Source organism: Lycium barbarum, chromosome 8 (assembly GCF_019175385.1).
Source record: "Lycium barbarum isolate Lr01 chromosome 8, ASM1917538v2, whole genome shotgun sequence".
NCBI classification, from domain to species: Eukaryota; Viridiplantae; Streptophyta; class Magnoliopsida; order Solanales; family Solanaceae; genus Lycium; species Lycium barbarum.
Window position 1 is genome coordinate 2,434,773 of NC_083344.1, and position 20,249 is coordinate 2,455,021.

A 20,249-nucleotide genomic window follows, 5' to 3' on the forward strand; every position below is an offset into this window, starting at 1 on the left:
CCAGTATGTCAACATCTTCCTTTTTTGTGCATGATATTTGGATAATGAAGTCAAAGAGATGACATAATGATTCAACTTAGCAAACATCCACTTGGGGGGCTATCCGATAATTGTATAGCAAAAGTAATACTGTTTGCTATTAAAGCTTCCATAGCAAACACAAGAGGAACTTCCATATAAACAAAATGATCACAAAGTTGCGTAGGTCTGTCACTGCTCTGCTCCCAATAGCTATGTATCAATGACCTTCTACGCAAGAACTATTAGTCTATTAAAGCTTCTATAGCAAATACAGAAGGAACTGTCATATAACCAAAATGATCAAAAAATTGTTTTCTCGCTCCTTACTTCGCGAGAAGGTCCTTCACCCCATTCTACTCCGGATATATATCTAAGGAGCAGCCTCCTAGCCTAACCATCATCGACCTTATAATTCTGCTACGCAAGAACTATTGGTCCATCTCTATGTTGTAATGTTGTTTGTTAATTTACAATAATATCTTTCATCACCCAAAAATATACAATCGAATGTTCTTGAACTTCACATATCTTGACTAGAACGAATGAAATCCTCCTCACCATGTTGCAAAACTCTCTGCAAATAAAGTATTTGAGTCACATATAAAGATATGGGAAGTAGCAAGAGTTCTTTTATTCAATCTCGAATTGCTAAAGGGAAGAAGAAACTTACATCCATGGATAATCACCCAGAAGCATCATATCCCCTTCATCATTTGTAAACACGATTTTCCATTTATTTTGTATTTGGATTTTGAACATCTTCTCAAGTTCCTTTATAAGCTCATCATATCCTTTCAGTGCGGTTAAATCTACTGCTCGACACACATCTACCCCTTCCATTTGAACCTTATATTTTAAGACACAAAAAAATGTTTAGAGTTTCGATAATATCTTACAAGGCAATAACAAATTTGTAAAAATGCAATTGACTAAGGCAGTTTTCTTTGATACCTTGGTGCGACTTCTTGTGGAACAAATCTGCTTGCTTTAACTAAGTCCTTCGATATAAGACGTTAATGTGCATTTATCGGTTTGAGAAGCATGCAAAGTACAACTTAACTTTAAAGAGAATGACTTCCTTCATACTAGACACTCTCTGAATATCAACAACCAACAAAACAAAAACTTCATAATCTAGAAACTTTTCATCGCCACCTGAAATTTTGGTTTCACCATGTGGTCGATGCCTTCTATTCTTCATTGCAATTTGCTGGACAACGGGATAAAAAGGTTCAATTTCCCATGGAGAAACTCTGTTGATCCTTAACTTGGATGCAGGCTCATCCCATTGAACCTGAAACAAACAGAGGAAAATGTGATTACCAACTGAAAGAGAAAAACAATATTGCTGAGTATGAATATTCAACCAAAGAGATCAACTAATATCAAACCATCAATGATTGCCATGGCGAATCTTTCCAATACGATGAAGAATCTGAAATCCTGAATATAGTGCCAGTAGATCTGAAATAATCGTAAACAAATAGCTGAAGAATCCAATACAAGTCAGCTCTAAGAGTTGGCAAATTAACAATCAATATGAAGACTTCTATATATTTGATATCTCACTACCTTCTCTCGGAATTCTCTTCCCCCTCAAACCTCATCTTAATTCGCATGCCAACCAAATATCCATGTTTTACAGCCTCTAAGTATTTGTCAAGGCCTATGATGAACTGGCTGCTTATGGGTTGTAACAGCATTAGATGCAGCAGCTAGGACCCCTCGGTGCTCATTCACACATGATTTCAGTTTCAGCGGTGATGGAAATGGGACCTGCGGAAGAGCAACCCGCCTGACCCTAACTAGTAGTTCTCCATTCTCAACCCTTAAGGCAAAATACCCACACAATGTAAGTTATTCGGACTAAAGTGTTGCCGCACCCGTGTCGGATCCTCCAAAAATGCACTAGTTTTGAAGGATCCGACATGCATCCGACTGACATTTTACGAGAGTCCGAGTAACTTAGCACACAATACAGTTATAATAAATGTGTTTTTAGTTCATTGACGGTGGAAAAATAATTACACTATCAGATCATTTGTTATTTGGTAATTACAGGTAAATCGTTTCGATAAACATTAGTATTAACTAAGCGAAAAAGACAATTAACCTACCTATAGCAAGTAAAAAGACACTGATAGTGTAAGATAAATCATTACACTTCACGTGAGCCAGGATATTCGCTAAGAGAGTTCAAACTATGAAGAAGTAAACACATGAAGAAGCCACAGAGATTCATCTGCTATATATACATGCCAAGATTTGATTTTTTTTTTTTTTTGATGAACCCCCTTGCCCCTACCTGGTCCCCCCTCACACACGTGCATATATTTTAAATCCAACTAATGAGCAAATGTACACCAGCTATTCCAGAGATATGTCATGCAATAGTCATGAAAATTTACACAATCGGATATCATAACCATACACGAAACCAGGATCAGAGATTGATACCTCAAGAATACAAAAGAATCCTCGGCAACTAATCTCTTGGAACCAACAAAGGTACTCCACTGTGTAGTTAGGAAATGCATCCAACATTGGCCTGTTTATTAAAGCAACCAAGAGTGAAATTTTAGCTATTATAATTAAAAATGGTAAAGCTTTCATTGCTGTTTTCTCATTGCAGGCTGACACAAACTGAAAAAAAAAAACATATTCTATTATCACTGCAAACAGAACAGTGTTATCAAAAGTGAAAGCCACAAAAAAAGCTGTAAGGTCTTTTGGGGGTTTAAGCGCAAATGGAGGAGAAAAAAAAAATACAAATATGTATATGTAGTCCAACATTAATATTCATAAGCATGAACAGAAATCTATGGACAAAGAAACTGAAAAAACTTACGATAAAGTGAAAATCAATTGTTTAGTGTCACATCTTCAGTATTACGCTCATTGGCAAGAAAAAGTATGCCTTAGAGCTTTGATGACGACACTGACGCACCCATAAAGCGAGGCGAAGCGCTCAACATGTTTTTTCGCCTCGCTTCAGGGCTTAAGCGCATCGCCTTTGACACAAAAAATTATCTTTGGCTATATGTTTAAAGTGCCACTCAATTCCATGAAGGTCTTTTGCGATGAGTTCCTGTGTTGACGTCTCCTGGTTCATACCCTGACAAAGCATAACAGCAAGATAATTAATGCATCAATTTGTCAAAAAGGGTATAGGCTGTAGCCGATACGAAAGGGATAAGCTAATATTACCAAGAAAAGAGAAAGTTCAGGATGAATGATCATATCAAAGTCAGTCAAAACCTTGCGGAAGGAATGAACTTTAGGCCTAGGAGGCTCAAGAAGTCTTGTATATTGACTAGTCAGCTCGGCTTGCTAAATTAGATGAACAGATAAACTACAGCTAAGTCAATCACCTAAATGTATAAAAGCAAGTGAATACTACAACACTATGTTGCGCTAACTCTTCAAATATGTCAACTAATTGTGCCGGATCTTCCAAAAATGGTGCATTTTGTGAGGATCCGATGCGGGTGCGGCAATATTTTTGGAGAGTCCGACAACTTAGCTACAACATAATATTTTCAAGAAAGAAGAGAGGTTCTTCATAACTTCTTACATCTGGTGCTTCAGGTGTCAAAGTGATCTTAGCATAGACCTCATCAGTATCTTGGTCAGCCTACAATAATTTTTTTTGCAAAAAGCCACTTATCAAGCAGACGTTTAACAGGAGTTTGTTGCAATTTGACCAAAAAAAAAAAGTATTTGAAGTTTGAACTTGAAAATGGATATTTGAAAGTTAAATTTGTGTTTATCATATCATCATCATATTATTGTAAAAGTGGGAAGCCACAAAGTGAAAAGTTAATTTATCATAATATCCTTTAAAAGTTGATATATACCATTTTGTCCTTGACCCAAAGTAAAAGTCCCTTTTTAGTTTTTTTTTTTGCATTAAAAACAAACCACATCAGTAAGCTTGTATTATGAATATGAGCTTGTCTGTTTCACCACTTTCTGCGTCTTTTAATTTCCATCAGGTTGTGGTTTTTTTAAAAGACGCAGAAAGTGGTGAAACGGACAAGCTCATATTCACAATAAAAGCTTGCTGATGTGGTTTGTTTTTAATGCAAAAAAAAAAAAAAACTGAAAAGGGACTTTTACTTTTGGGTCATGGACAAAATGGTATATATCAACTTTTAAAGGATATTATGGTAAAATAACTTTTCACTTTGTGGATTCCCACTTTTATAATAATATAATTTTTTGATTCTTTTGTCTTCTATTTGTTGAAAAACTTTTCATATCCTTTATCAGATATTATTAAATGCTACAACACTCCAAGTCACTAGCTGATCCTTTGGTCTTTCACCACAATATTATATGCTTCTTCCCTCAAAATATTCACCACTTGGTATACGTTCAGCATTTTCTTGCAAACAAAGTTACACTACTACTTTATGTTAGTTTTGTTTATCATAATTTTATAATTATTTAAGAAGATTAGCATGGAAGTTGCATGTGTCTGAAAACTAGTACATTAAAACAAAGTTGAAATTTTGACAAAAATCTTTAAAAACTCCAAAAACACTATTCTTCAAACTTCAAATTCTATAATTCAAATTTAAAATTGAAATAATGAGTCAACTATGATAAACAAACACTAATTTAAAATAGTCTCCAAATAATATTTCAAATCTTTGAGCCAAAGCCTATGGCGAAAGAGGTCACAAATCTTTTGCATTACAAAATACGGATGAATTACTAAGAAATAAACATGAAAAAATTACAAGTAGATAAATTGCACCGAAGGGTGTGACATAGTGATCAAATGAAGTAGGTCAAGAACCATGAAATAGCAATTTCAAATCCCATCAAAAGCAAAAACATTCAATAATTTCTTCTCATTTGTTTAAATTTTGGTGGACAAAATTATCTAGTATGTATAACGGATATCTATACTGATAGTACTGGGTACCCCAGTGAATCACGGTTACAAAAAGAAGGGTAAATACACTAGTAAAGAAATACAATAAAACTAAAGCTAAACAGAAATATCAAAAAATACTAGCATGAAAAAAGAAATTACCAGGAGCTCAATGTTAGTAACACGACAAAGGATCTTTGGTTTAAGATTGAATGATGGATCATCAGGCCTCATATGCACATGACTTGCTGCTAACAACTATCAAAACCGGAAAAAAGAAGAGGTGAGAAAAAATAAAAGATAACTACAATTCTTACAATCCCCATAAAATACTAGTAAATTAAACATAACCAAGACAGAAGAAAACCCCAGTTTTTTTTTTTTAAATAAAGAAAAAAACTTACTTGTTCCATGTGACCTTGTGGGCACGGGCGGAGCCACAGCCATTGAAGGGTGTCCATATGAACACCTTTCATCGGAGAAAATTATCGAATGCTTATGTTAAATATAGAATTTTGTGGATATATACTAGTAATGAACAACCTTGATATAGAAACGAAGAATAGCCTAGCAGCAAAGGGTGAGTAAACTATCGCTCACTCATCCGCTGTCCTAAAATATGAACATCCTTCGTCGGATTCCTGGCTCCGCCCCTGTTTGTGGGAAATAATAAACTCTCTGCATTTTTTGGAACATCCACTGATGGACCTGCACACAACTTCCATAACTCTCTGTACAAATCATCTTTACCTGAATTTTACCACAAAAACAACCACATTTTACACAACCCCCACAATTAAAAAAACGTCAAATTTCTAAAGCTCAAAAATATCAAACCTTTAGTTGAAAAATTACCATGATACATTCTGGAAATGTTGTAGAGGTAACTATAATCTTTTCACCCTAGAAAGTTCACCTTTCATAACAAATAGACCCACGATATGGACTAATATATGCTCTTGAATTCTCAATCAAGAAACTGATCACTCAAAGAACACACTTTTCCCAAATAAAAACAGTTATGCTTACAGAAACAACCCCAGAACACATATTTTCAAGTAGAAAAAGATAAGAAGTGGCCTTAAATATGGAAGCAGCGTGCTCCTTTGGTCATTTGAATTTTGTTGGAAGTTTATTGGTCCCACTGTCCAATAAAATAATCATAAATAGCAGTCATAGGAATATATGTCTTGGTACCTGTGGATATGTAGTCATCTATGAATAGCAGCGCCATGCAGCTAACTTTGGACAGCTATATACCTCGGTACCTGAGGATTTGAAGAGATGAACAGAATTACTCCCTCCGTTTATTTTTACTCGTTCATTTTTAATTTTTCACGCTCTTTAAGAAATAATAAATAAAGTATATATTTTACTATAATGCTCATATTAATTAGTATATAGTGATATTAGTTTGAAAAATGATTTTTCTTAAATAAAATATGTATTTTACAGATGATACTCATATTAATTGGTATATAATGGTATTAGTTTTGAAAAATGATATAAATAAAGTATATATTTTACTATGATGCCCATATTAATTGGTATATAATGGTATTAATTTTAAAAAAATAATTTTTCTTAAATAAAGTATGTATTTTACTATGATATCCATATTAATTGGTATATAATGGTATTAGTTTTAAAAAATGATTTGGAATGAGTAATTGATATTAAGGATAAAACAAGAAAAGAATTTGTCCTATTTTAATATATGAAAAATGACAAGTAAAAATGAAAATTTATTTTAGAAATAGTGGATAAATAAAAGTGAACAGGGAGAACAACTTTTGTATCAACACTATTCACTCTTTTACAAGTAAGTTATGTAAAGTTTTATCTAACATGTTTTAAGCGTATTTTTTATCATTATTCCCTCCATTTCAAATTAAATGGTGTTTTAATTTTTTATTTGTTTCAAAATAAATAGTGATTTATATAATAAAAAAGACATGAATGATGTTCTTCAAATTTTACACTTATTTGATTAAAGAAAGTTTTATAAAACCAAGAAACTACTAAAGAGCTACTCTTTTATCTTTTTTTATGATATTTATTAAGGATAAGTTAGTAAAAAAATACATCTTACTTTCCAAGGATGAGTAGTTTTTTAAGGTGTGTACCCAAGCTAAAAACAGTATACTTTCAATACTCTTATTTTACTAATTTTGTAATTTTCTTGTTGAATGCATCCTAATTTGTGTAATTTTCTTGTTGAATCGTACTGTTTTCTGCATTTCAATTTGTGCAAATGTGAGAAGTCTTTGGATATGAAGATTCGCTAATTATTTTATATTAAAAGTGAGAAGTATCTACCATTAAAGTTGAATTACTATTTTGTCCTTACTGTAAATTAAAATGCAGTAAAATATAAAACATCTAATATAATAAATATTAAATAGTAATATTATCATTACATGAAGGCTCATTAATCACATTCAGGAGCATTAAGTTATTTTCTCCATTGAATGAAATCCTAATTAAAAAGGATGAGTGAAAAAGAAGCTCATAAGTTCTATTTTAATGCTCCACATTCACTCCCTAAACGTGTGAGTGAAAAAGAAATTAAGCAGTCATAAAATGTAAATTAATTTAATTTAAGACAAATGTGGGACCCATTCACATGCTTAGCTTTAAGTAGCACTTTTGGAAAGAAGTAATCTTTTTTAGCTTTCGCTACTCCCTAAAAGCATTTATTTTTTCCGAAAAGCTTGATCAAACACTTTACTTTTTTTAAATAAGCATTTTCTCGAAAAAATAAGCACTTTTATAGAAAAATAATCTTAGCCAAACAGGCTATTACCAGGTTTTAGAAGAGGTAGAAGTAGGTTGAAAACTAAAAAAAAATGCCAGTCACTATATGAATGACTAAACAAATACCAGCTAACGAAGAATTATTTGAGGGGGGGAGGGGGGGAGTGATTAGACATGACATGACACAATCCCAGCTCACTAAGAAAATAACCCTAGATAGGAAGATTCGAAGGTCGAGAATAAAGGTTGAAAGATAATAAGTAGCCGAGTGTTGTCGTACATTATGTGGGTGAGGCAAGGGCTCAGTCTACTCTTCTCATCTTCTCCTTATCTAGTAGCAATAGTTAGTATATGTGTAGTATCTTATTCTTCTAATTCTCATTGCTACTTGTTGCTTCATTTGTTCTGTTTATCTGGCCCTTTTGCGGTCGGTATTTTCCTTTTTGTCATGCTTTCATTACACTTCTTTGAGTCGAGAATCTATTGACAATAGTCTCTCTACCATATAAGGGTAGGGGTTAGTTTTGCGTACTTTCTATCATCCTCAGACCCCACTTGTGGGACTGACCTGTTGTTGTTGGTTCGATTGATATCAGTTACTAACATGTTAACAATGTCAAAAGTTATTTAGTTTCGCATAAGCTTTATGTCCAACAAGACTGATTTCTTGTACAATTGTACTCATGATATTTGCAAAGAATGGCAGGGATTTCATATAGAAGCCATACAACCAAATTTTTACTTGAAGTCAAACTTGACTTTAAAATCTGCCAAACTTGTAATATACGGAAACCAACACGCTAATACGAAAATCCCCTACATAATGCTCGTTTTTAGCAATCAAAAGTATTGAAAAAATAGTACTTAATAAGTATTATTAGGATTATTTTGTTTGTGGTTTTGAGACTTGATTAACAAGTAGCAACACCATATAACATTATCTTGTAAATTTTTTTATTAGAATTTAAATAAAAAAATTTATAAAAAATACTAATATAAAAAAAAGTGGGTGGCTCAGCCTGGCTTGATCGGCTCACGGCCCACGTAAGGCTGGTTGTTTTAAGGCCCATCAAAATAATGGGTCAGCTCGACCTAAGCCCATCAAATTCCAAAGCTCGTGTGGGTTAGGTCGGCTCGTATTGACAGCTCTATAATTAGTCTCACTCACTGACTTCAAATGCTTTATATTATTATCATGATGTCCTCCAATATCTATATTTTGTCTTTACGAAAACCCTTTAAGATATTTATATATCTATATTTTTTCTTAACGAAAACCCTTCAAGATATTTATATATAATTTTTTCCTACCCGAACCCTAGTTTTTTGTTTGTTTGAAGTAATTCATACAATAACAACGATTACTCATTAAACAAATAAATGAATCACATTATTTTATTATTGAACTACTAAGTTTCCAAATTAATGGAGTACATATAAGCTGAGTTCATAGTTAGAGTTGAACTAAAATGTTACTATTTTTAATAAATGAAAAGTGGTTAGTGATTTCTGTTAAATAATAAGAATCATTCTAATTCAAAGTCCAAACTTAATGGATTATTTTGGCCCTTTTTTTTCTTAAACTGACTTCCAACCTTTGTTACTTTGCAAGATAAATGTATAAATTTGAATTACATTAGTGGAACAAAAAGAAAATAAATGACTTTACTAGATAATTTTCTTAAGTTGAATGACCATATCAAGAATTGACTCTTAAAACACAGGAAATCTTAGTAGCTCGGTCGGAATATCATGTCAATGCATAAAAAAATCAACACATCACAACTTTATTAGAGGTCAATGAACTGGTTGAAATAATGGGAGATCAAGATTCAAATTTCAATAGAACCAAAAAATGCAAGGTGATCTAAGCCTGGTTGGACATAGACACAGTTTCCCGATACCTGCGCTGGTGAAAAATAACAAGTATCCGATAAAATATTGGAGATATGTGCAAATTGGTCCAAACTACTGTCGAGAAAAGGATCAATCTTCTACTGAGTGAAAAAGATACATCCATTGATACAATAAACAATATTTATTACATACTATCCGAGTGTACATGTATGAAACTCTAGCATTTTACTCATCAATTCTTTGGGATTTTATGGTGGGCACTGGAGTCCAAATGCAGATTCTATTTTAGCTCATGGATATGGTGGATCTTTTCACCTTTGGAGAAATGTTGGTGTTGATTTTGATGATTGGAAGCCACAAAAAGTTCCATCTGGACACTTTGCTGCCGTGTCAGACATTGCCTGGGCTAGATGTGGGGAATATATGATGTCTGTCAGTCATGATCAGGTAATCTTTTTGCACTTAGAAATTCAAGATTTTCGGAGTCTTTTTTGGAATGGTATATGTTGATTTAAGCTAATTGTCAGCAAATTGGTGACATTTCTGATTTTCCTGCCTAATAAACACCTTGTTAATAAGAAAGAATATTACGCAAGTAATATTTCCCAAACTGATTTAAGCTCATGTTTGACTTAAACGAGTCAGTGATGTATAGATTTTGGAAGGAGTTCAGGTAGGAAATATTACCACTTTGGAAAGTTCCTGATTTGTTTCTTAAACTTAATTATGTATCACAAGTCTAGCTTTTGGAAATATTTAACAAGATTAGTCTTGAACTGCGGTTATAATGGTCAATTATCCATGAATGTTATCTCTTGATGTTTACTTTCTCTTCTGCTGAATACATTATCAAACTTCTGAGCTCAATCATCATTTTTTTTGGCAGACAACTAGAGTATTTGCTCCTTGGCTTAATAATACAAGCTCAGAGAATGAAGAATCTTGGCATGAAATAGCTCGCCCTCAAGTTCATGGTCATGACATAAATTGTGTCACAGTAATCAAAGGAAAAGGAAACCATCGTTTTGTTTGCGGGGCAGACGAGAAAGTTGCCAGAGTTTTTGAATCTCCTTTATCCTTTCTGAAGACATTGAGCCATGTTACGTCAGATGACCCTAGTTTTTCTGCTGACATTCCAGCTGATGTGCAGATATTAGGGGCAAATATGTCTGCTTTAGGTCTATCGCAGAAACCTATATATGTTCAGGGTGAGTTTTCCAGTCTACTGTGTGATATCATTTTTGCATAATAACACATAAGATATTCATTTATTTTTCCATCATCACTTTGATGTTATGGGGTGATATATAACTGAGTTGTTGACCTGTCAAAATTAACTGTAAAGACCTCTTAACCAGAGAAAATGACAAAAATGGTCCCTTATCTTTGAGCAATTTTGGTCCTTTAAGTTTTGCTAAAATTGAGCACCTTTGGTCTCTGTCAAATATTTACCGAACTTTGATTGCTAAATTTTACTGGGACTATGAAAATGAAAAATATTTAACGGGAACTCACATTTGTTTACGTACAAATTTTGTAGTTTATGTTATTGTGGTCTATTTTAAGAGTCTGGTGCAACTTTTTGAGGTGCAATTTCTATTTTTTTTTGGTCTACTTTTTGTGTCTGGTGTATTTTTTTATGTTGTGGTTTCTGGAATTTTAACGGAAATTACTGGTGTTTTTGGTTAATAATTTTCTTCAAAAGTTCCGGTTAAACTTAACAAGTAGAGTTTGGTAAATATTTTACGAAGACCAAATCTGTACAATTTTGGCAAAATAGTTGATACTTAAGGGACTATTTTGAACCTACTACCTAAAATAACGGACCGTTTTTGTCATTGTCTCTCTTAACCACATGTTGAATTAGGCTTAATTTGAGGTGTTACTGAGTCTTTTTCCAAGTTTGCTTATAGAGCTGTGATAATCTTATGCACACTGTTCTGATACAAATAGAGATTATCCTGAATGTTTCCTTTGAAGACTCTTGTATGTTTTAAAATCTCATACACTCTTTTGCAGCAGCATCGACACCAACAGACAGAAGCAATACGGAAGGTTTTGATACACTAGAAACTGTTCCGGAAGCAGTTCCAGTTGTCTTGACAGAGCCACCTATTGAAGAGCAATTGGCATGGCATACTTTATGGCCGGAGACACACAAACTCTATGGTCATGGGAATGAGCTTTTTGCTCTATGTTGTGATCACCATGGAAAGCTTGTAGCTTCTTCCTGCAAGGTTTAGCGGCCTTTCCCTGGTTTCCCTTCTATTGGGTGTTAACGTCGACGCATGGTTTTTCCTTGGCATATGCTTACTTGAATATCCCGTTATAGCAGTCAACTTGGTTATATTTTTGCTAAGTGCCCTGATAACGTTGGTTTTCGGTTTCTGTTCTTAGAGCCCGTTTGGTTTTAGATGATTATAAATAGCTGATAAGTATTACGTGTTGATAAGCATTTTTAAGTGCTGAAATTAGTTTGATTTTAAGCAGTTACGTGTTTGGATAGAAGTGCTGAAACTAATAATAACCAGCTGATGTGTTTGGTAAAAAAGTGCTGATAAACAACGTTTTTAGTAAAATGACTAAAATACCCTTAATTTTTTACCAAAAATAAAATTTAAAAGTATCTTTGTATGGAGAAGATTAATGACTAATATGGAAGGGAGGAGAAGTAGGAATTTTGTTTTGGAAAAAAAATTGAGAATTAAAAAAAAATTACTCCCTCCATCCTAATTTAAGTGTCTTAGTTTGACTAGGCACGGAGTTTAAGAAATAACGAAAGACTTTTGAATCTTTTGGTAAATTAAAGATGTGTATAATACTAAATGTCCTTTGAATCTTGTGGTTATAAACTTGCCATGTAAGATGTTTGAATTGTCGGCTTACTAAATGTAGAAAGAGGCACTCTTTTTGGGACAGACCAAAAAGGAAAGTAAGACACTTAAATTGGAACGGAGGGAGTATTAAGGATAAAACAGTAAATATTTTTGTCAAACTAAAGTGCTTAAAGCTGAACAACTATAAGTTGAGGGAGACTAACTTATGGCTTTTGGTTGACTTAGGGTTATAAGCACGTGGCTTATTTAAATAGTGCTTATAAGCTAGCTTGACCAGCTTATAAGCTTAGCCAAATAGCCTCTTAATATGCTTCAATAAAATATAAAAATAGAAGTACGCCTATCCATATATGGTGTTAATTTTGTTCAATATCTTGACCATTAGAAGCCTCCATTTTATTGGTGTGGGGGGCTAGTTAAGGGGTAGCTGGTTTTGATCCTGTGGCTTTCTCACTCTTATGAGAAATTAAACGCCAATCTGCTCATATTGTGTAACTTACTGGTGAGGCTCATTACCTCAAAAAACTTCTTTGCGTTGTTAGGGACCTTTGTGAACTATAGCGACACGTGATGGAATTCACAATATTCTTCTAGATACTCCTTTCAACTTCTAATGATGTAATTCTTTTCTTGTTTTAATTAATTGTGAATACTAATTATGCTGTGAATATACAATCCTGCAGGCTCAATCAGCACCGGTTGCTGAAATATGGCTATGGCAAGTTGGTACGTGGAAGTCGGTTGGCCGTTTGCAGTCTCACAGTTTAACAGTGACCCAAATGGAGTTCTCTCATGATAACCAGTATCTGTTGGCTGTTTCAAGAGATCGCCACTTCTCTGTTTTTCGAATCGATCATAAAGGTTTGTTACTTATTGGCTTTGCCTTTTAAGTTTTATGCATCATAAGCAAGACTAGGCTCTAGAAATAAATCAAAAATAACAACAACAACAACCCAGTGAAATCCCACATCGTGGGGTCTGGGGAGGGTAGAGTGTACGCAGACCTTACTCCTACCAAAAATAACAGAAACTCCAAAATTTGTCCCTCTGAATGTGAGTTCCGCTTTTTTTTTCTTTTTTTTTTTTCTTTTTCTCCATAGTTCTTGTCAAGTCTAATAGATAGAGTTGGGTAAATATTTGACAGAGACTTGGCGAACTTAAATGACCAAACCTGTTAAGTGCACATACTTAAGGGACTATTTGAACCTACCCTCAAACATAAGGGACTACTTTTCTCATTTGCTCATGATGAAACTTTTTGTTCTAGTTGTTATTTTGTCATGTGCTCAAACTCGTCTTTGTGTTATGCAGGAACTGATGAGATCAATTACCAGCTTGTAGCTAAGCAAGAAGCACATAAAAGAATAATATGGGCATGTTCTTGGAACCCATTTGGCCAAGAATTTGCTACCAGTTCAAGGGACAAAACTGTCAAAATATGGGCCGTGGAAACTGAAACCTCGGTGAAGCTACTTTTGACACTTCCCACTTTCAAAAGCAGTGTCACTTCCCTGTCTTGGTTAGGTCTAGACAGCCATGGCAATCGCGGGCTTCTTGCTGTGGGAATGGAAAATGGCCTGATTGAACTTTGGAATTTAAATGGGCATTTATCAGTCCAAAACGCTTCTCTTGCTGTTAAATTCGATCCATTTCTATGTCACGTGTCCACTGTCCAACGACTATCTTGGAGAAGTCCCCAGAAGAGCAAAGATTCTGAGACCGTGCAGCTTGCCTCCTGCGGAGCTGATCATTGTGTGAGAATATTTAGGGTAAAGGTTACCTAAGCTAAACAGTTTTTTAGTGGTAGATAGACGTTTGTTTTAACCTTGTATTGCTGAAATTGTTGTATCAACTTATTGTTATGGTAATAGTCAACTAATTAGCAAATGTTGGAGATGGATCTGATTGTTAGAGTTTCATAGTTCTCTATACCAATTTTCTTATATTCGGTGTTTGCACCAAATCAATAGATGCATAATATGCATTTGCATGTAAACTTGTATCAGTTAACCATGATGCAAGTAAAAATTTACAGATGTTATTTAGTACTCTCCCTGTCTCAATTTATATGAACTTATTTGACTGAACATGAAGTTTGAGAAAAAAGAAAAATCTTTCGAACTTGTGGTGTAAAAAGAGACACATATATTTTGTGTGACTATATATCATTGCATAAAGATTAATTGTTTTCACATATAGAAATGGGTTCACAAAAATAAAAAACGGAGGGAGTATAATATGTTCCTTCACTGAAACAAAGGGTCAAGCGTATGCACGGTTTGAGAATTGATGCATAACAGACTCGTTCCTCTACAAGTTGAGCCCAACTTAAAAGAACAAAAAGGAAGTATCTACCATGCCAGTATGTCAACATCTTCCTTTTTTGTGCATGATATTTGGATAATGAAGTCAAAGAGACGACATAATGATTCAACTTAGCAAACATCCACTTGGGGGGCTATACGATAATTGTATAGCAAAAGTAATACTGTCTGCTATTAAAGCTTCCATAGCAAACACAAGAGGAACTTCCATATAAACAAAATGATCAAAAAGTTGCGTAGGTCTGTCACTGCTCTGCTCCCAATAGCTATGTATCAATGACCTTCTACGCAAGAACTATTAGTCTATTAAAGCTTCTATAGCAAATACAGAAGGAACTGTCATATAACCAAAATGATCAAAAAATTGTTTTCTCACTTCTTACTTCACAGAAGTTCCTTCACCCCATTCTACTCCGGATATATGTCTAAGGAGCAGCCTCCTAGCCAAACCATCATCGACCTTATAATTCTACTACGCAAGAACTATTGGTCCATCTCTATGTAGTAATGTTGTTTGTTAATTTACAATAATATCTTTCATCACCCAAAAATATACAATCGAATGTTCTTGAACTTCACATATCTTGACTAGAACGAATGAAATCCTCCTCACCATGTTGCAAAACTCTCTGCAAATAAAGTATTTGAGTCACATATAAAGATATGGGAAGTAGCAAGAGTTCTTTTATTCAATCTCGAATTGCTAAAGGGAAGAAGAAACTTACATCCATGGATAATCACCCAGAAGCATCATATCCCCTTCATCATTTGTAAACACGATTTTCCATTTATTTTGTATTTGGATTTTGAACATCTTCTCAAGTTCCTTTATAAGCTCATCATATCCTTTCAGTGCGGTTAAATCTACTGCTCGACACACATCTACCCCTTCCATTTGAACCTTATATTTTAAGACACAAAAAAATGTTTAGAGTTTCGATAATATCTTACAAGGCAATAACAAATTTGTAAAAATGCAATTGACTAAGGCAGTTTTCTTTGATACCTTGGTGCGACTTCTTGTGGAACAAATCTGCTTGCTTTAACTAAGTCCTTCGATATAAGACGTTAATGTGCATTTATCGGTTTGAGAAGCATGCAAAGTACAACTTAACTTTAAAGAGAATGACTTCCTTCATACTAGACACTCTCTGAATATCAACAACCAACAAAACAAAAACTTCATAATCTAGAAACTTTTCATCGCCACCTGAAATTTTGGTTTCACCATGTGGTCGATGCCTTCTATTCTTCATTGCAATTTGCTGGACAACGGGATAAAAAGGTTCAATTTCCCATGGAGAAACTCTGTTGATCCTTAACTTGGATGCAGGCTCATCCCATTGAACCTGAAACAAACAGAGGAAAATGTGATTACCAACTGAAAGAGAAAAACAATATTGCTGAGTATGAATATTCAACCAAAGAGATCAACTAATATCAAACCATCAATGATTGCCATGGCGAATCTTTCCAATACGATGAAGAATCTGAAATCCTGAATATAGTGCCAGTAGATCTGAAATAATCGTAAACAAATAGCTGAAGAATCCAATACAAGTCAGCTCTAAGAGTTGGCAAATTAACAATCAATATGAAGACTTCTATATATTTGATATCTCACTACCTTCTCTCGGAATTCTCTTCCCCCTCAAACCTCATCTTAATTCGCATGCCAACCAAATATCCATGTTTTACAGCCTCTAAGTATTTGTCAAGGCCTATGATGAACTGGCTGCTTATGGGTTGTAACAGCATTAGATGCAGCAGCTAGGACCCCTCGGTGCTCATTCACACATGATTTCAGTTTCAGCGGTGATGGAAATGGGACCTGCGGAAGAGCAACCCGCCTGACCCTAACTAGTAGTTCTCCATTCTCAACCCTTAAGGCAAAATACCCACACAATGTAAGTTATTCGGACTAAAGTGTTGCCGCACCCGTGTCGGATCCTCCAAAAAAGCACTAGTTTTGAAGGATCCGACATGCATCCGACTGACATTTTACGAGAGTCCGAGTAACTTAGCACACAATACAGTTATAATAAATGTGTTTTTAGTTCATTGACGGTGGAAAAATAATTACACTATCAGATCATTTGTTATTTGGTAATTACAGGTAAATCGTTTCGATAAACATTAGTATTAACTAAGCGAAAAAGACAATTAACCTACCTATAGCAAGTAAAAAGACACTGATAGTGTAAGATAAATCATTACACTTCACGTGAGCCAGGATATTCGCTAAGAGAGTTCAAACTATGAAGAAGTAAACACATGAAGAAGCCACAGAGATTCATCTGCTATATATACATGCCAAGATTTGATTTTTTTTTTTTGATGAACCCCCTTGCCCCTACCTGGTCCCCCCTCACACACGTGCATATATTTTAAATCCAACTAATGAGCAAATGTACACCAGCTATTCCAGAGATATGTCATGCAATAGTCATGAAAATTTACACAATTGGATATCATAACCATACACGAAACCAGGATCAGAGATTGATACCTCAAGAATACAAAAGAATCCTCGGCAACTAATCTCTTGGAACCAACAAAGGTACTCCACTGTGTAGTTAGGAAATGCATCCAACATTGGCCTGTTTATTAAAGCAACCAAGAGTGAAATTTTAGCTATTATAATTAAAAATGGTAAAGCTTTCATTGCTGTTTTCTCATTGCAGGCTGACACAAACTGAAAAAAAAAAACATATTCTATTATCACTGCAAACAGAACAGTGTTATCAAAAGTGAAAGCCACAAAAAAAGCTGTAAGGTCTTTTGGGGGTTTAAGCGCAAATGGAGGAGAAAAAAAAATACAAATATGTATATGTAGTCCAACATTAATATTCATAAGCATGAACAGAAATCTATGGACAAAGAAACTGAAAAAACTTACGATAAAGTGAAAATCAATTGTTTAGTGTCACATCTTCAGTATTACGCTCATTGGCAAGAAAAAGTATGCCTTAGAGCTTTGATGACGACACTGACGCACCCATAAAGCGAGGCGAAGCGCTCAACATGTTTTTTCGCCTCGCTTCAGGGCTTAAGCGCATCGCCTTTGACACAAAAAATTATCTTTGGCTATATGTTTAAAGTGCCACTCAATTCCATGAAGGTCTTTTGCGATGAGTTCCTGTGTTGACGTCTCCTGGTTCATACCCTGACAAAGCATAACAGCAAGATAATTAATGCATCAATTTGTCAAAAAGGGTATAGGCTGTAGCCGATACGAAAGGGATAAGCTAATATTACCAAGAAAAGAGAAAGTTCAGGATGAATGATCATATCAAAGTCAGTCAAAACCTTGCGGAAGGAATGAACTTTAGGCCTAGGAGGCTCAAGAAGTCTTGTATATTGACTAGTCAGCTCGGCTTGCTAAATTAGATGAACAGATAAACTACAGCTAAGTCAATCACCTAAATGTATAAAAGCAAGTGAATACTACAACACTATGTTGCGCTAACTCTTCAAATATGTCAACTAATTGTGCTGGATCTTCCAAAAATGGTGCATTTTGTGAGGATCCGATGGGGGTGCGGCAATATTTTTGGAGAGTCCGACAACTTAGCTACAACATAATATTTTCAAGAAAGAAGAGAGGTTCTTCATAACTTCTTACATCTGGTGCTTCAGGTGTCAAAGTGATCTTAGCATAGACCTCATCAGTATCTTGGTCAACCTACAATAATTTTTTTTGCAAAAAGCCACTTATCAAGCAGACGTTTAACAGGAGTTTGTTGCAATTTGACCAAAAAAAAAAAGTATTTGAAGTTTGAACTTGAAAATGGATATTTGAAAGTTGAATTTGTGTTTTATCATGTCATCATCATATTATTGTAAAAGTGGGAAGCCACAAAGTGAAAAGTTAGTTTATCATAATATTCTTTAAAAGTTGATATATACCATTTTGTCCTTGACCCAAAGTAAAAGTCCCTTTTTAGTTTTTTTTTTTGCATTAAAAACAAACCACATCAGCAAGCTTGTATTATGAATATGAGCTTGTCTGTTTCACCACTTTCTGCGTCTTTTAATTTCCATCAGGTTGTGGGTTTTTTAAAAGACGCAGAAAGTGGTGAAACGGACAAGCTCATATTCACAATAAAAGCTTGATGATGTGGTTTGTTTTTAATGCAAAAAAAAAAAAAAAAAAAAAAACTGAAAAGGAACTTTTACTTTTGGGTCATGGACAAAATGGTATATATCAACTTTTAAAGGATATTATGGTAAAATAACTTTTCACTTTGTGGCTTCTCACTTCTATAATAATATAATTTTTTGATTCTTTTGTCTTCTATTTGTTGAAAAACTTTTCATATCCTTTATCAGATATTATTAAATGCTACAACACTCCAAGTCACTAGCTGATCCTTTGGTCTTTCACCACAACATTATATGCTTCTTCCCTCAAAATATTCACCACTTGGTATACGTTCAGCATTTTCTTGCAAACAACGTTACACTACTACTTTATGTTAGTTTTGTTTATCATAATTTTATAATTATTTAAGAAGATTAGCATGGAAGTTGCACGTGTCTGAAAACTAGTACATTAAAACAAAGTTGAAATTTTGACAAAAATCTTTTAAAACTCCAAAAACACTATTCTTCAAACTTCAAATTCTATAATTCAAATTTAAAATTGAAATAATGAGCCAACTATGATAAACAAACACTAATTTAAAATAATCTCCAAATAATATTTCAAATCTTTGAGCCAAAGCCTATGGCGAAAGAGGTCACAAATCTTTTGCATTACAAAATACGGATGAATTACTAAGAAATAAACATGAAAAAATTACAAGTAGATAAATTGCACCGAAGGGTGTGACATAGTGATCAAATGAAGTAGGTCAAGAACCATGAAATAACAATTTCAAATCCCATCAAAAGCAAAAACATTCAATAATTTCTTCTCATTTGTTTAAATTTTGGTGGACAAAATTATCTAGTATGTATAACGGATATCTATACTGATAGTACTGGGTACCCCAGTGAATCACGGTTACAAAAAGAAGGGTAAATACACTAGTAAAGAAATACAATAAAACTAAAGCTAAACAGAAATATCAAAAAATACTAGCATGAAAAAAGAAATTACCAGGAGCTCAATGTTAGTAACACGACAAAGGATCTTTGGTTTAAGATTGAATGATGGATCATCAGGCCTCATATGCACATGACTTGCTGCTAACAACTATCAAAACCGGAAAAAAGAAAAGGTGAGAAAAAATAAAAGATAACTACAATTCTTACAATCCCCATAAGATACTAGTAAATTAAACATAACCAAGACAGAAGAAAATCCCAGTTTTTTTTTTTTTTAATAAAGAAGAAAAACTTACTTGTTCCATGTGACCTTGTGGGAAATAATAAACTCTCTCCATTATTTGGAATATCCACTGATGGACCTGCACACAACCTCCATAACTCTCTGTACAAATCATCTTTACCTGAATTTGACCACAAAAACAACCACATTTTACACAACCCCCACAGTTAAAAAAACGTCAAATTTCTAAAGCTCAAAAATATCAAACCTTTAGTTGAAAAATTACCATGATACAT

The 20,249-nt window shown here is 34.1% G+C and overlaps 2 protein-coding genes and 1 pseudogene across 2 annotated transcripts; 1 reads left to right on the plus strand and 2 right to left on the minus strand.

Moving 5' to 3' along the window:
• Nucleotides 1-51: 51 nt before the first annotated feature.
• On the minus strand, nucleotides 52-3,731 carry LOC132605668 (auxin response factor 9-like). The gene is made up of 5 exons (XM_060318829.1): nucleotides 1,594-3,731; nucleotides 1,413-1,485; nucleotides 1,177-1,315; nucleotides 692-867; nucleotides 52-595 (listed from the first exon to the last, which is right to left on the minus strand). The coding sequence occupies exons 1-4, from the start codon at nucleotides 1,722-1,724 to the stop codon at nucleotides 806-808; spliced, it is 405 nt and encodes a 134-aa protein (XP_060174812.1). The 5' UTR covers nucleotides 1,725-3,731; the 3' UTR covers nucleotides 52-595; nucleotides 692-805.
• A 5,784-nt stretch (nucleotides 3,732-9,515) lies between these two features.
• On the plus strand, nucleotides 9,516-14,297 carry LOC132606061 (elongator complex protein 2-like). Its single transcript, XM_060319373.1, has 6 exons — nucleotides 9,516-9,586; nucleotides 9,739-9,964; nucleotides 10,404-10,725; nucleotides 11,537-11,754; nucleotides 13,038-13,215; nucleotides 13,666-14,297. Exons 1-6 carry the CDS (start codon nucleotides 9,516-9,518, stop codon nucleotides 14,136-14,138), a joined length of 1,488 nt encoding a protein of 495 aa, XP_060175356.1. The 3' UTR covers nucleotides 14,139-14,297.
• A 486-nt stretch (nucleotides 14,298-14,783) lies between these two features.
• Nucleotides 14,784-20,249, minus strand: LOC132606063 (auxin response factor 9-like; annotated as a pseudogene).

Excerpts from the sequence above, each read along its gene's own strand:
- LOC132605668 (XM_060318829.1), bottom strand. The coding sequence starts at position 1,724 with ATGCTGTTACAACCCATAAGCAGCCAGTTCATCATAGGCCTTGACAAA. Across the intron at positions 1,486-1,593 it reads GAAGAGAATTCCGAGAGAAG|ATCTACTGGCACTATATTCA; the intron begins GTAGTGAGATAT and ends CGATTATTTCAG. Across the intron at positions 868-1,176 it reads TGGTGAAACCAAAATTTCAG|GTTCAAATGGAAGGGGTAGA; the intron begins GTGGCGATGAAA and ends TTAAAATATAAG.
- LOC132606061 (XM_060319373.1), top strand. The coding sequence starts at position 9,516 with ATGCAAGGTGATCTAAGCCTGGTTGGACATAGACACAGTTTCCCGATA. Across the intron at positions 9,587-9,738 it reads GCGCTGGTGAAAAATAACAA|CATTTTACTCATCAATTCTT; the intron begins GTATCCGATAAA and ends ATGAAACTCTAG. Across the intron at positions 9,965-10,403 it reads TGTCTGTCAGTCATGATCAG|ACAACTAGAGTATTTGCTCC; the intron begins GTAATCTTTTTG and ends TTTTTTTGGCAG.